The sequence below is a fragment of the Zosterops lateralis genome, assembly GCF_965231275.1.
Source record: "Zosterops lateralis genome assembly, chromosome: 7".
NCBI lineage: Eukaryota > Metazoa > Chordata > Aves > Passeriformes > Zosteropidae > Zosterops > Zosterops lateralis.
The window spans coordinates 1-14944 of NC_139767.1; the positions used below are offsets into that span (position 1 = coordinate 1).

The 14944-nt window shown below is 48.7% G+C and overlaps 1 protein-coding gene across 1 annotated transcript; it reads right to left on the reverse strand.

Annotated features, from left to right (window-relative positions):
• Positions 1 to 4808: 4808 nt before the first annotated feature.
• On the reverse strand, positions 4809 to 14635 carry POFUT2 (protein O-fucosyltransferase 2). Its single transcript, XM_083864691.1, has 11 exons — positions 14288 to 14635; positions 14132 to 14200; positions 13702 to 14048; positions 12368 to 12618; positions 11205 to 11349; positions 10801 to 10911; positions 8567 to 8633; positions 6988 to 7113; positions 5667 to 5847; positions 5300 to 5423; positions 4809 to 4999 (listed from the first exon to the last, which is right to left on the reverse strand). Exons 1-11 carry the CDS (start codon positions 14624 to 14626, stop codon positions 4846 to 4848), a joined length of 1914 nt encoding a protein of 637 aa, XP_083720817.1. The 5' UTR covers positions 14627 to 14635; the 3' UTR covers positions 4809 to 4845.
• Between the last annotated feature and the right edge of the window lie 309 nt (positions 14636 to 14944).

The following is a 14944-nucleotide window of genomic DNA, read 5'->3' on the forward strand; positions in this document are numbered from 1 at the left end:
AAGAAAAGCAACTCTGCACACAGAGCTTGGGGCCTCTCAGGGGTGTTCTGTAACTTTGCTTGCAGCAGCACCTTGGGGTGTTTTCTGTGTTCTCCAAGTGAAAATAAGCCTGTCAGGAGCCTGTGGTAGCTCCAGCTGCTTTGGAACACATTCTGCCACACTTGCTGTTTCTGCATGTCTCTAGCAGCCAGAAAGCGCTGTAAAGCTCTCTTTTGCCAAGAAAAGTAACTCTGCATACAGAGCTTGGGGCCTCTTATGGGGCGTTCTGTAACTTTGCTTGCAGCAGCACCTTGGTGTGTTTTCTGTTTTCTCCAATTGAAAAGAACTCTGTGAGGAGCCTTTTTCCAGTGGTAACAGAACTCTACAGATAGTGATGAGATGTGAGGACAAACAAGCCTAAAGTGTCTATGTTGCTGAACATAATGAGGGTGAGTTTCAAGAATGAAAGTGCCAAGGCCTGAATCCTAGCCATGGGCAAGGCATATCCTGGCCCTTCCTCATTGCTCAGTTGTCTTCCTACGCCCTGGCAATGTGGGGATATGTTATGGCTAGTGCAGGACCATGGTCAACCCTGCCAAGCTGCTGAGCAGGGAGACGGAGGCAGTGTGGCCTCAGGTCCTGCACGGGTCACTTCCCTCCTCCTCATGGGTCAGGCTCAGGGCCAGCAGCCATGGCCAATGTACTGCAGGAGTTAGTTCTGTCAGGGCCTTTCAACTGCTGCCCATCTCTGTGCCCTGTGCAGCCCAGGCTGTCCTAATGTCTCCATGCCCTATGCCTCTGTCAATGCAGGCTGTCATCATGCCCCGGCTGGGATATCGTCATGCCCCACCTGGCTGGCCCCTTCCTTTTCTGCCAGCTCTGTGTCCTGCCTGCCTCTGCCTGGGCACACAAAGCCTTAGGCTGCTTCTGACTCCTTCTGGGGGATGTGTTGCACCACAGTCGTGCCCGAGAAATTCCTTTCTCCTCATATTCCTGTTCAAAGTTGCAGCTGAGGGCTGGAGGGAAGGAAAGGCCAGCACCACAACTTTCCTTGTTTAACCCATCAGGGCAGGGAGAACTCTGGTGGCATAACCCCTCCTGGCCAAGGGCACAACGCTGGCAAGAACTTTCCATGCTGAGGCTTTGTTTCACCAAAGGAAAGCTCCTGGCTCAGGGTCACTTTTCCTGCTCAGCCAGACACCCCCAGTTCCTCAGCAGGAGAAGAGAATTCCAGTATCCCATGGACTGACACAGGAGGCAGAGATTCCCCTCTCAAGAGATGCTCATATACCAATTCTTGCCTTCCAGCAGCTCCAGGTCCCTCAGCTTTGGTTCCACAGCAGTTGGAAATGCAAGTCTAGGAGCTCTGTTCGTGCCCAGCCATACCAGGTGACAGAAATATAGGGCACTGGCAGCATGACATTCGCAGGGAACACCTTCAGCGAGCCCCGAGGGGTAGAACTGCCTGCAGAAAACACTTGGGGGCCTCCAAGGCCCCAAGGCAAAATGAATGGTTTCAGTTCTGGCCTTGCTAGGGAGGACCAAAATTGCTACGTTTCACCCCCAGGTTCCATTGCTGGGTGCTGTACAAACCTAGAGAGGAGACCTCCGAGAGGCACCGAGATGAGTCTCTCCCTGTGGTGCAGGAGGCCTCGGGGCAGAGGAGGAGCTGCAGGAGCTGGGACACGGCTGAGATGCAGCTGCTCCAGTGGTGCCTGCAAGCTGGCAGGGCCACGGTCATTCAGGGTCGGTGGCCAGTCAGTTCTGTTGACCGGACGCAGCTCTGGATGCTTCCCTTGGAGCGTCTCCAGGCAGGGGATGTTGGGGGTTGCCAGCACCTGTGGTGCCACAGAGAGGGGAATGATGGGGCTGCCCTGCTCCTGCCTCGCTCACCACAGCTCTGTCACCCCTGGAGTGGACACAAGGGCTGAGCCAAAGGTGAGAATGGCAGAAGAGGCTGAGCTGGGAGGAGGAGCCAGAGGGATCATGGATTTCTGGCAATGGCAGCCTGGGGATCCCCAGGAGTGTTGCCCAATGGCTCCTGGAGCTGCAGCAGCCTTGGGGCTGTGACCATTTCCTGGAGAGTCTGGTCAGTGGCCCAGCCAGAAGTAGGGGAAGCAGTTTTTTCTGATCTCGGGACTGCAGCTGGCCTGGCCCAGTCAGTGTCAGAATGATCTCCATGGTTCTATGAGGCCCTGCAGTGTCACACTGGCCTCTTGGTTCCATGTGGCCCCACAGTGTCACTCTGGTCCTCTTGGTCACACCAGGCCCTGCAGTGTCACAAGGCACCTTTGGTTTTATGGGCCTGCAGTGTCTCTTCTGCCTCTGAGCAGGGTCAGCACAAAAGACACAGACACAAAATTCAGGAATCGTGTGATTTATTACAGCTGTTCCCTGGGCTGCTGTCCCTGCTGCCCTGGGGCCGAGGTGGGAGCTTCCCCAGCGCTGGCCCTGGCAAGGAGCTGCAGCTCTCGGGGAGCTGCGAGCTGCGTCTGCTGGGCTGCAGGTGAAGGGAGGCAGAAGCGGCAGAGCTCCGGAGAAAGGTCCTGCCCCTGGCTCCGGGCTGGGCCGGGGCCACGGGCAAAAAGGTCAACTTGCCGCTTGTTGCCCACAGCAGGGAGGAGTGGCAATTGCTGGCTAAGAGAGACACTTGCCAAGGGCCTGCAGGGAGAGGACACAGGGAAGGGCTTTGCCCTCCTGGAGGCAGGCTGAGATGGGATGTGAGGATGGAACTGTAGCCTGGGACAGCAGTGGGGCCAAAACACAGGTTGGCGCGCAAAGCTGTGGCTGCCCCTGAATCCCTGGAAGTGTTCAGAGCCCAGCTGGACAGGGCTTCCTGGCCAGAATGGGATGGGATGTCATGTGGTGTGATGGGATGTGGTGGCATAGAGTGGGCAGAGTAGAGTGAGAAGGGAAGTGGGGGTGGAATAAGTTGATGAGGGGTGGAGATTGGAGGGTGGCATGGGGTGGTTTGGGCTTTTGGAGCGTGGCACTAGAGGGAGGGACAGAACAGGGCACCGTTTGCAATGCTCTTGGTGCTTGTAGTAATTCTGGGGCCTTGAATTGTCTTCTGGGCAGTCTCGGTTCAGTTGAGAAGGCTGAGGTCAAGGTGCAAAGCTGTGGAGAGCTGCGGTGAAGCGGCAGGGATTTCGATAGAGTAAGGGCAGTGCCGAGATGTGGTAATTTGCCAGTGCCACAAACTCAGCGCCAGGAAAGCGCCAGTGCCCAGGTGTGGCCTTTGCTGGCACTAGTAGCAGGGGCATGCAACAATTTTCTGCTGCTGGGGCGCTAGGGAGTGTGGCTGAGCAGGAAAGGTGAGACTGAGCCAGGAGACTTCTGGGTGGTTGCAGCAAAGGCTAGGTGTACACAGACCTTGCTGGTGCTGCCTGGCCCAGGAGGGATTGTGCCACAGGAGCTGGGCCTAACTTTCTTCTGGCAGGCAGCTTTGGAACATGAACTATGCAGAAGGCAGAGGTGACTCTCAGCTTTGTGCAGTCCTACCAAAAGATCTTGCCTGTGAAGCAGCCTGGGAGCAGGCTTGACATGCCAGGGGCAGCCAATTGAGAGCTCTTTTCTCCCCTGTGGGCTGAGGCACTGAGCCTTGCCCTTAGAGCTGCCTGCCCAGGGGCCTTTTGCACAGGGATGAGGAAAGTGCTGCTGCAAGGCTGTCTTCAAGCTGCTTTTGCTGCAGATGTAGCTGAGGAATGCTGATTGCTTGCAGTCTCAGGTGCTGCGTGTGCGCAGATGAAACTGCTGAGGGAGGGAGCAGCTCACCTGGGGGCCAAGTGTTGTTCTTCCTGGTGGTTTTTGTTTCTTTCTTTTAATGACTCGTCCCTGGCAGCTCTGGGCAGAGCTGTGTATCTGACCCTGGCGTGTGGCCCAGCCAGAGCGGTTCAGTGCCCAGTCAGTTTTGTTAACTGGACACAGTTCTGGACGCTTCCCTTTGGGCATCTCCAGGGAGGGAATGGTGGTGCTGGCACGCCTGTGGTGTCACAAAGAAGGGGAATTTGGTACTGCCACCACTGTGATGTCACAAAGATGAGGAATTTGGTACTGCCGTGGCTGTGATGTCACGGGGGGGGGGGAAAGCTTGTGCTGCTACTGCTGTGGTGTCTCTGAGTGGGGGGAAGCTGGTGCTGCCACCACTGTGGTGTCACAGAGAGGAGAACGCTGGGGCTGCAGTTGCTGTGGTGTCACAAGGAGGGGAACACTGGGACTGCAGTTGCTGTGGCGCAACAGAGGGGGTAAATCTAGGGCTGCCACCACTGTGGTGTCACAGAGTGGGAATGCTGGGGCTGCCCTGCTCTTTCTTTTAGTAGTTTTGGCCCCTGAAGTGTCTTCTAGGCACCTGCAGTTCAATTGGGAGGGCTGAGGAAAAAGTGTAAAGCTGTGGAGGGCTGAGGTGTAGTGGCAGGGATCTGGAAAGAAGGAAGGCACCTCATTCCAACAGAAAGAAAGAAGGAGAGAAAGAGAGAAAGAAAAAGAGGGAAAGAGAGAGAAAGAAAGGAAGAAAGAAAAGGAAGTCCATGTCTTGTAATTAGCAGCACCTGGAGCCTGAAATCTGATGTTTGCTGGCACGGGCAGCGCCCAGATGTGGCAGTTTACTGGGGCCTGGAGTCCCAATCCAGCAAACTGGCAGCAGCTGCAGTGCCCAGGTGCCACCTTTGCCAGCACCAGTGCCAGCCAGATCAGCCAATTTCCTGCTGCTGGGGTACAGCTACCCCATGTCACACCCATGGCAGAAGGGGAGCAGGAGCTGAGAGTACAGGACTGGGTCATACTTTGTTCCAAGAGAGGTAATTCCCCATGAGTTTTCCTTATTGTTTTGAACTCTAACAGCATTGAAACCTTTGTGTTTCTCTGTTTTTAATATACAATTTTCCAGTGAGTTGGCTGGTCACAGTTTTTCTCTGTTTCACCACAAAATCGGTTGTAAGTTGTTTTTGGATCAAATCCCAAGATTTCTCTTTCCTCGTGGATTCGGAAGGAAAATGTTGAAACTGAGGTACCTATAAAATACCTGTGAAAAAATCAAAAAAGGTTTGTGAGCAGGGGCAAATTTTTAAAATGCAAGTAATTAGATTTCAGTCCAATGAACTTTACAGTTCAGTGAAACGATATGATAATGAAATTAACATATTATATACAGGCAATATAACCATTATACATCTACTATATATATATATATATATATATCTCAATTATATAATTGATTATATAATATCTTACACAACTTGTAAGCAACCATGGGCCAAAAACTATATTCAGTTTTGTGACAGTGACATTAAGTTTTGGCTGAAGTAAAAGTCAGGTTTCCTACCTTGCATGTGCACAAATCCACTGGTCAATCACAGCCAAGCCCCCATCCTTATAGAGTTCCAGCTCCTCCAGAGTGGGTTCAAACCTCACCATCTCAGGGAGCAGTTTCTTGAGCAGTTCAATCTCTTAAAAAAGGAAAGATACAAATTTATCTCTACATTATGAAGAGCAACTTGCTGCTGTCACACAATGTTTATAAGGGGACCCTGGGTGAACAGTTACAGAGCAAGTGACAACAAAATCTACCAAAAAATTTTACAACACAGTTGCCAAAAATTCACTGCAATTGCAGGCAAGAAGAGGAGCCAGTGATAATTGCTGCACATTGTCAAAAGCTACCAATTCTGAAATGACTGTGATCTGCCTACCTTCCTCAACAGCATCAGTGGCTACGAAAACTTTTTCAAGTTTAAGCATCTCCAAGAGGCTGTGGATTTTCTTTACTGCTCCTTGCAGGGAAGGCACATCTTCTCTGTGACCCCAAATGAAGTCTCTCCTTCTGAGATGAACCCCAAGGTATGGGCCACCTAGAGCTGTGCCCATCTTAACCTACAAGAGAAAGATCAAAACTTTAAAGCTTGAGAGCATCACTGTTCACACTAAAAAGCCAGAATGCATCATCTCTGGATAAGGCACAGAATCACTCTAGTTGCAGAAAGAAATTTTCAAGTATGGACTGTGTCCTGGGTTGCAGTGTAGGATGTACACAAAGTATTTATTCTATCACCATCTTCATGAACTGTTGAAACCAGGTGGGCTAGTGTTTTCCCAAGCCCCCTGCCTTTTCTGCTAATGGCCTTTGGAGTGTCTTCTGTTAATGGCCCATTAACGCCTTTGGGGGTGTCTTCTGCTAATGGCCCATGAGTCACAGGTAACTCCCTCCAGGGGTTATCTCTGTTAATGGGCCATCAAGGACCCATTTCACACTTCTCATGCTATTGTGAGATGCTCTGCCCAGGGGGAGGAGCCAAGCATTCTCACCTGGATATAAGCTGGTATGTGGGACAGTGCAGGTAGCACTTACCCACTGGATTCCCAGAGGACCAGAGCTCCCAGACCTTTCTACAGGATCACTGCTTCAGGAAGAGCACTTCACCTGGACTGCTTCCACCATCCTGCTCAGGTTGTATTCTGACCTTGTCAGTGATCCTTTGTGTTATTGCATTTATTTTATTTTGTTTTTACCTTTTTACCTTTCTTTTTATTAAATTATATCTCTGACTTGGAGCCTCTCACTCGTTTTGCTTTCAAACCACAACAGACTGGAAGTAGCTTGGGACACTTGCTGCAACATTTAGATCTTGGGTAGCCTCCATCACACAAGGGAAACTGGACTGCCAAATCTTTGTAAGCAAAAATTCCTCTCCTTGATGAAATAAATCCTCCACTGACAGGTGGCAGCTGAACTTTACACCCACATGTAGTGCTGAAAACAGGAAGAAATTCAACCTTCCTTTACTGAAATGAGGGCAACAAAGATCTGGCCCTCAGAACCAGTCAGGCACACCTTGCCAGACTCTGTTAGCTTGTGTCACACAGGGAGAAGGGGCACAAGGAACATGCATGTCCACCTCGATTGTGAACAGAAGAGCATCACTCACTTGTACCTTCCAACATGCCCTACAGCACACAGCCAGGAATACATGAATGAAATATTTGTTATGGGGAATAGACTGCTAAGGATTTTACCTTCATCTGTGTCCAGTCCTCCTTGTACTGAGTCCTGTCTGACTCATCAGTGGATTGAAGGTATTTCTTCCTAAACTCGTCTCCCACCACGCGGAGGTGTTTAGCAAACACCATGCTCCGACGGGTCTGTCAGAATAAGAGCAGATACCAAGTCAGAAAAAGGAGAGCTAAAAATGCCTAGGAGACAGTTGCACACACACAGCACTTCCAAGATGCAGTTACTTCTGGTGCCTCTATGCAGTACTCTAAGCAATGATTTCTAACTTTTTATCCAAGCTTTAATAGCTTCTATCTAATTATCACCACATTTATAACTAGCTGTCACCTGTCCCTGCAATACACAGGTACAGGAGGACACTGCAGTTATTTATACAAGAACATATAATGTACCAAATTAAACACCCTAGCAATATAACTCACTTTTGGAAACAAAAGCTGGGCAAACATTTTAGTGTGCCAAACACCTGTAAGAATAAAACCTGCTTTAAAAATATTAGGCATCTAGCCACAGACACACCTATGAAATTCAGCAGAAAAGTGATGAAAAAGGAATTATTTCCTTAACCTGTGAATAACAACCTCTAAGATTCTGTGATGCAGCTACTACTGCACACAGCCAGAAGTGGCCTTTTTATTAACAGGCAAAAGAATGAAGGAAATCCCAATTTCTCCCTTTTTGTCTGCAAAGAAACAGAGAAGGAAGAGATGCTTCTCAGAGGAGCATGGAAAAAAGAGAAGAGGTCCTGGGCTCAAGCTGCAGCGAATAAATTTCTGTTTGGACATCAGGCAAAACCACTGCAGCAATGTTTAAAGTGCCACTGCGAAGGAATGTGTTATGAAGCCATGTGGATTTCATGTCTGCTTTTACAGGACAAGTCATACTCAAATATGGTACCTGGGTTACATTTCCTTCTTTGAGAGGTCAGTCTCGATGAACAATTCATGGCTAGCAAATTACTGTTTGGTCCACTTCTGAAAACATGCCATATCTCAAGTGAATAGCCAGATGCTTACAAGACTGAGGTCTGTATAATTTGTTTTGTATTATCGTGGGGGTCAGTTTCTCTCAGGAGTTTTAACTATATCAACCACTCCATATCATGTTCCATTATCCTGTGTCTGAACCTTAACATTTTCTTAAAACTTTTATGACAGGAATTATTTTATCATAGACCTTTGCCTTGAAACCCATGGGAATTTTGCCTTTGAAGCCAATGGGGAGGGATTTGGGACAATAATGAGCACTTTATGGATTTTTTTTTTTTTTTTGAAAAACTAATCTTGAGGTTGACTAGATAAGAAACTGCTCTCTTCTGATTGTACAAGAGTTGTATAGAGGAGGACCTTTTAATCATCATGCCCTGCAGCACTGGGCCTTTAGCCACAAGACAGCAGGACAAATTCCTGTCACAATAATCCACAGCAGCCTGAAAACCATGTTGGCACACATTGCTGAAAGAGAAGACACAAGTGACTTCCAAGACAAGAAACCCAAGGCAAAACTGAAGCACACATTGGTTATGAATTTTTTAGCAGAGCCAAGTAAAAAGTCTAGAGAAGCTATCTGTAAAATACTCACATTCCAATAATTTTTCCCTCCGTAGTGGTCATGAAGAAGGTTTTCAGCTCTGTCTAACATCACTGACCTATTGAAAATTGTAAAACTGAGTGCAGTTCCCTTAGGAATAGAATTTACATTATGACGTTTCTTTACATATTCGTTAGGATAAAGCACAGACTATGATCTGTTTGCAAAGCAAGCATGGGGAATGAGAGACAGGCTCCTATGAGGCAAATTCTAGTTCTCTACAAGGCAAATTGGGACACACAGTTTGCTGAGGAGAGAAGGGAACCATGTCACTCCTTGTGCCTGCTCTCTTCCTTAATAAATGGTACCCTGACTCTCAAAGTTAAACACTAACAAGCAATAACCACCTCTCACAGTCCTTGCAATAGTTGCTACAGGAGAAATAAGATTTCCAACAAGGGAGAGTGATCCAAAGGGGAGAAGTGACCTGTGATAAAGCTCAGCCTTAGAGCACATGACAGCCTCTAGGAGGAAGCAGATCATGAAAACAAACCCAGAGAAGGTGTTTTCCACATGTAGAATAAAATGTCCTACAGTAAAACAACAGATCAAAGAACACAAAGACACTACCAAAATGTGTGATAGCAGACAGCAGCTTGTGCTTCTCATAAATAAACACAGTTCAGAGTTGTGTACTGGAAGCATAACTGCACTATCCAAATTCTAAGAAGCAAAAGAGATTTTGAGCGTTTCAAGTATCCCAGAGCATAAGAAATGTAGATTTAGTTTGTGAGCACACTGATGATAAGCAAACACACAGAGAAATGCTTCTGCATAAAGGGATCAAGGTCATTATCTGCATCTCCTTCTACTAAAAAGAGAGGAAATAAATAACCAATCAACTTTGGATTATCACTGCTGATAATCAGCTGGACACCTGCACAGAAGGCTCAAAATCACCTGGAAAACAGACTAGACTGCTGGTGAAGAAGCAGCATTGCATCAAACAGGAAGACTGGAGGTGAGTGAAGTTACTAATCCTAATGCATTGGGAAGTTTCCTTGAAGTGACCACACTTGAAGGGTAAAAATCCAATCCTAGGACCACACAACTGGCTGTCCAGCCAGAAGGGCAATATGGGAGATCAGAGTTCTGAACAATCAGTGTGGTTTGAAGATGCTGGCACACATGAAGGGACATGTCACTGACATTGCCTAACAAGATTTCCTGACAGCCTTTAATAAAGGCTTTTAAGAAAACTTGGCACAAAAAGGTTTTTGCACGGATTAAAAACAAACAAACAAAAAAAGTTTATAGACAGGGATAAATTCTCATTGCAGAGGGAAGTCACAAGTGGAAGGTCTCTTCACCATATTCCTAAACAGAAAGGCATGAAATCAGGTGACACAGCTGAACAATTATTTTTAATTCCTCAGAGCAGCTAAGGCCAAGTATGAAGAATTAGAGAATTCTGATCACTGGTCTATGAAACAGCAGATGAAATCTAATATAGGAGTGAGTGCGGGTTAAAAAACAAACAAACAAACAAACAAACAAACAAACAAACCAACCAACCACCAAAAACCTGGCTTCATTCTAATAACTAAAGGTCTTGATGGTCAGGAACATGGACAGTTTGATGTAAACATCAAGGCAACACTCAGAGGTCAAAATAAGGAACCTGTGTCTCAAGGATTAGCAGAAAAAGAACAGAGCACTTGACAGAGCATATAATTTGTACTGCAATGTAACAGGTTTAGCCACACTCAGTGTGGAAGATCCTGCTGAAATGCAAAGGTTTGGAGAGTGGCAGTGGTGACAACCAAAGACATGGAATGGCTTTCACATGGAGAACAACTCAGGGAGCTAGGACTCTTCCCACTGTAGAGACTACTAAGGGGGAATGTGCCAGAGATGTAAAATCACATGTGGTGTGGGGCAGAATATGGAACAGCTGATGGTTCAGCATCCCTCCCACTGCATGATTTAGGGGATATTTGATGATACCTTGGAGGTGAGAGTCACAAAAGCTGCCCAAGAGGGAATATAAAGGAGCCCAAGGCTATTTGCTCTTAGGTTTTAGCACCGCAATCTTTAACTTAACTTAGTTAAGTGTTTCTTACAGTGTAAATCCCTTTTGTAATGATTTTAACAGAGTACAATAATTCAGTAATGAACTATCTCAACAGTGGGATACCACCTTTAAATTCCCCCTGCTCTTCCCACCCAGCAATGGGGTTGTACAACAATAATACAACAACACATAGTTATACAAGGCAACTCACTGTGCTGAAGTGTTCTTCAGAAGAATGGGAGCCACAATAGAGGCAGATCCTTGGACAGACAAGCAAGAGGCGTTTAGACCTCGTGTTTCCTCATAACCCCAGAACCACCCCCTAAAAGGGAACACAAAGGACTGGTTTCAGGCTTGTATTTTAAATTAACATCATATATAGAACAACACATCCTAAAAAAATTACATATTATACAAATAAACCAGACACATCCTTTATGCTGCTTTTCTGAGGAGCAACAACTTTACAGAATTAGATCTTCTCATAGCAATACAACAATTTATTATTGATGGGCCTTTTATAACCAAAGTGAACCCCAAGCACCCAGATATTCACAGCAGGCAAATATCTCTCTGAATACAACTGAAAAGACCAGAAAGACTGCTCGATGTTACCTGTAGTAGCCATGCTTGTCTTTGGAGTACATCAGCTGATCAATGCATGGCCTTTCATTTATTTTTTCTTCCCATGTTCCTTCTTTCCATCCTTCTGCGTAGCCTTGTAGCACATAAATCTGTTCAATAAAGGGCCCACCTGACTCTGAGCAGAAGGCAAAGCAAAGGATTTGTAAGCATAAAAACTCACTCTGTAAAGGTATGAATGAGCATCAGTTGCAGTTAAAAATCTGCTAGAAATGCTAATATTACACTACTCTCTCATCCCTATTTTCCCTATAAAAAAGGAAAGGAAGTTCTGTGCAAGCCAGAAAAGCTAAAAGGGTCAGGCAATGTGACTACCTGCTAATCAGCTCTATGATTTTATGTGCCAAACACAACGGAATCACTATCAGCTGGGTAAAACACACCACGAAGCACACAGGTTTTCAGTGCTGTAAAGCAGCTGCCACAGCAGGAGTACCTCCAAGAAAAATGCCACATACAAGCCCTTATTCCCCTAAATTTCAGGGTCTCTACATGCATTTTCCTGAAAGGCAGGTAACAGCTTTCCCTTCAGAGCTCTTTGCAGAGGTGTGACATTTGGTGGCCTTTATTTCCTTTACTGAACAAGCCTGTGACATTGCTGCAGATTTGAACATTTGGTGATTAGCTCAATGTGGCATTAAATCCTAAAGAAACCAACTTCACTTTCTTATGGAAAATGTTTCTCTTAAGACACAAAAACTAAGGGGTATAGTACATGAAGCATCAACAATAAAAAAGTAAGTTTAAGCAAAAAGCTGGTTTACAACTTTTACTGTCCAACCACCACATCCAGAAAAAGGTGGCTGTATTTCAACAAGCTGCCTCTCTCCTTATGATCTTGTCACTATGGTCAAAACTACACAGAAATACCACAGGTGAATTTAACCACAGTCTGTCTTCAGGGGTCTCAGAAGTTGACGGGAGAGCAGTGCTACATCAAACAAGCTGCCAAGTAATTGGGTTATTCCATCTTAATGATTGTGCAGCTTGGCAAAACTTCCCATCCCTCCTCTTTCCACTTCTAAGATTTTTTTTTTTTTTTACATGAAAGGATAAAAGCCCCTGTAAAGATGAACTTGTAGAGAAACCGTATCAAATATTTAGTTAATCATACATTGTATGATCCTATACCCCACCTGCAAGGAACTGCTCATATTCGATGACAGGGATGTTCCTATTGAGGCTTGGGATATCAAAGAACTCAGACCAAGGGATCCGAACCTGGAGGATGTCAGGGCTCTGCCAGTGATAAAGGCGTCCCCAGGGAGGCAGAACCAACACCCAGTTTTCACTTTTCCGCAGGGTGTTTAGAAGGGAAGCAATGCGAACGTAGACATCTCTGCGAAGGTTGAAGCCCTCAGGGGGGTTTACATCATACAAAAGATACCTGGGGAGAACAAAGGAATACCATTATTTCTAAGGTGATACCTTAAGTTTTAGCTTTCATGGTTTTCAGATTTTGTGCTCCCTAGGGGTGTAGTTCTGAGCCTCATATTAAGTGCTAGTAAGCTCTCTTCACAGAGTGGGTACACAAAACAAATGTTTTTACTGCTGAAAACCACAGATAACTTTCAGGCCCAAAAGCATAAACAACGATGGACTGAAGGGAGGAACAAGAAGGATGAGACCTCACAACCTGAAGCTGTAATTGGACAATTAAACCCCAATATGCAAATGGACCAAAACTTACAAAAACTTAAGACCTTGTGACAGGTCAGCCATTTTGTGACCATTCTTAGTCCACCTTGGGTGTAGCCCTGGTCAGGCCCTGTCCTGCCCAGTAGGTATCCTAGATGCCTTTGAATAAAGATCTGTTTTATTCACTAGCTCTGCCCAGTCTCTGTTTCAGGTCAGCCTTTCCAAGGCATCACTGGGAGCACACTGAGGCTATTACACATTTTTCTGGTTTTACCCTACAATCCTGTGATGAAATTGTTGGGAAGGAAGCTCTTTTTGAGTTTGTGGCACTCAGAAGGGGAAGAAGCATCGGAAGCCAGAGCACTGTGTGCTGCAGGGGCTGGAGGGGCCACTAAGGTCTCCTGGCAAGGTGGCACATGCCAGGAGCTTTTCTTGCAGAGGGTCCAGGAGCGAAGAGTCTAGCTCATCCTGAGGGTAATATGGGGTGTGTGGTGAAAATGGCAAAACCACGGGCATGTCACCTAGGCTAACTCTTGTAAGCTGGACACAAAGGCAGGAGGACGTCCGCTAGAGAAGTAGGGGAAAAGAATGCAGCTGGGAGCTAGATGATCCCTGTGGGATCCTTTTCCAAATCAGGATATTCTACAGACAAAGGGCCTCGGACAGCTGCAATAACGCCGTCCAAAAATGGCCCAAAAAAGCACCAGCAAGCAAAGGAGGCTCTTTACCAGCTGAAGGCCGAGACACCGCGGGTCGCCTGTGCAAGGGGACACCGCATGGAGGAGGGCAGGACCGGCCCGGGGCCAGACGCGGCGGGGCCGCCGCTGCTCACCTGGTGCGCGGGGCGGCGACAGCGGTGGGCAGCAAGGAGGCGGCGTGGCCTGCGCGGAGGGCGGCGGGCGGTGGCTCGGAGGCGGCGGCGGGCCGCGGCGGCGGGAGGGCGAGCGCGGCCAGGCCGAGCAGCAGCAGCGACGGAGGGCAGCGGCCACCGGGCCCCTGCGCCGCCATCCCCACGCCACATCCGGGGCGGCGCCGGCGGAGTCCCGGCACCTCTCGGTCTCTCAGAAGAGGCCGGCGGTAAGGGGCCGCAGACGGGAGCCTGTGAGGCGGTTCAGCTCCTCCAGTATTTGCGCTTCCTTCTGGTACATCTGAGGGAGCAGCGGCGGTTAACACCGAGCGAGCCCCGGTTCATATCACCGGGGTCTCCAGTCCAGCCCATGCCAGGCCCCACACACCCTCCCCGGCCCCAGCACATCCCGCACCTGCTCCCATTCGGGTTTCGTGTCGTGCCGGTAGCCGAGCAAGTGGCATAATCCGTGGGCTGCCGTCACCTGCGCGGGGGGCGGGAGCACAACATATATGTTACCGACCGAGGCCCGTGCCCACGCCGCCGCCCACCACGCTCGGGAGGGGCTCACCGTCAGGACATCGTCAAAATCCTCCCCGGTTTCGCGGCACTGCTGGTGGATGTATTCCACCCCCAGGAAGATGTCCCCCAGGTTGTACTCGTCACGGCAGCGCGGCCGCGGCAGCTCTCCCGCCGCCACTTGGTGGAACGGAAAAGAGAGGACGTCGGTGGGCTCCGGGCAGCGTCGGTAGGCGCCGTTCAGACGCTGCATCAATGTGTTGCCGGCGCAGACCAGCCCCACGTCGAAGCGGGAGGCGCCCAGGGCGGCGCGCAGGGCGCACACGGCGCGGCGGAGAAGGGCCCGGCGCACAGGCACAGCGGACTGCGCGTTCCGCAGTGCTACGCTCATGGCGGAGCTCCCACCCCCCCCATACAGACCCCGCCCACCCAATGAGACCCCGCCCCGAGAACCCGCCCACCACAGCGCCCACCAATCGCTACCCCGAGGAGACCACGCCCCTGCGCTGAAAGCCCGCCCACTCTTCTGTCCACCCTCAATATGCCCGCCCACTAACTAAAAGCCGGCCCACTCTGACCGCCCTCATAGTCATGCCCAGAAACCCTGCTCCCACCCAGCTCCCCGCCGTCTTGCCACCACCGTAGCCCCGCCCACTTTTCCACTGGACTCCACCCCATGGCTAGAGCCTCTCCCCATCGCGCATGCGGG

Excerpts from the sequence above, each read along its gene's own strand:
- POFUT2 (XM_083864691.1), bottom strand. The coding sequence starts at position 14,626 with ATGAGCGTAGCACTGCGGAACGCGCAGTCCGCTGTGCCTGTGCGCCGG. Across the intron at positions 10,912-11,204 it reads GACAAGCATGGCTACTACAG|GGGGTGGTTCTGGGGTTATG; the intron begins GTAACATCGAGC and ends GTTCCCTTTTAG. Across the intron at positions 8,634-10,800 it reads CTGAAGAACACTTCAGCACA|GTCAGTGATGTTAGACAGAG; the intron begins GTGAGTTGCCTT and ends AATTTTCAATAG.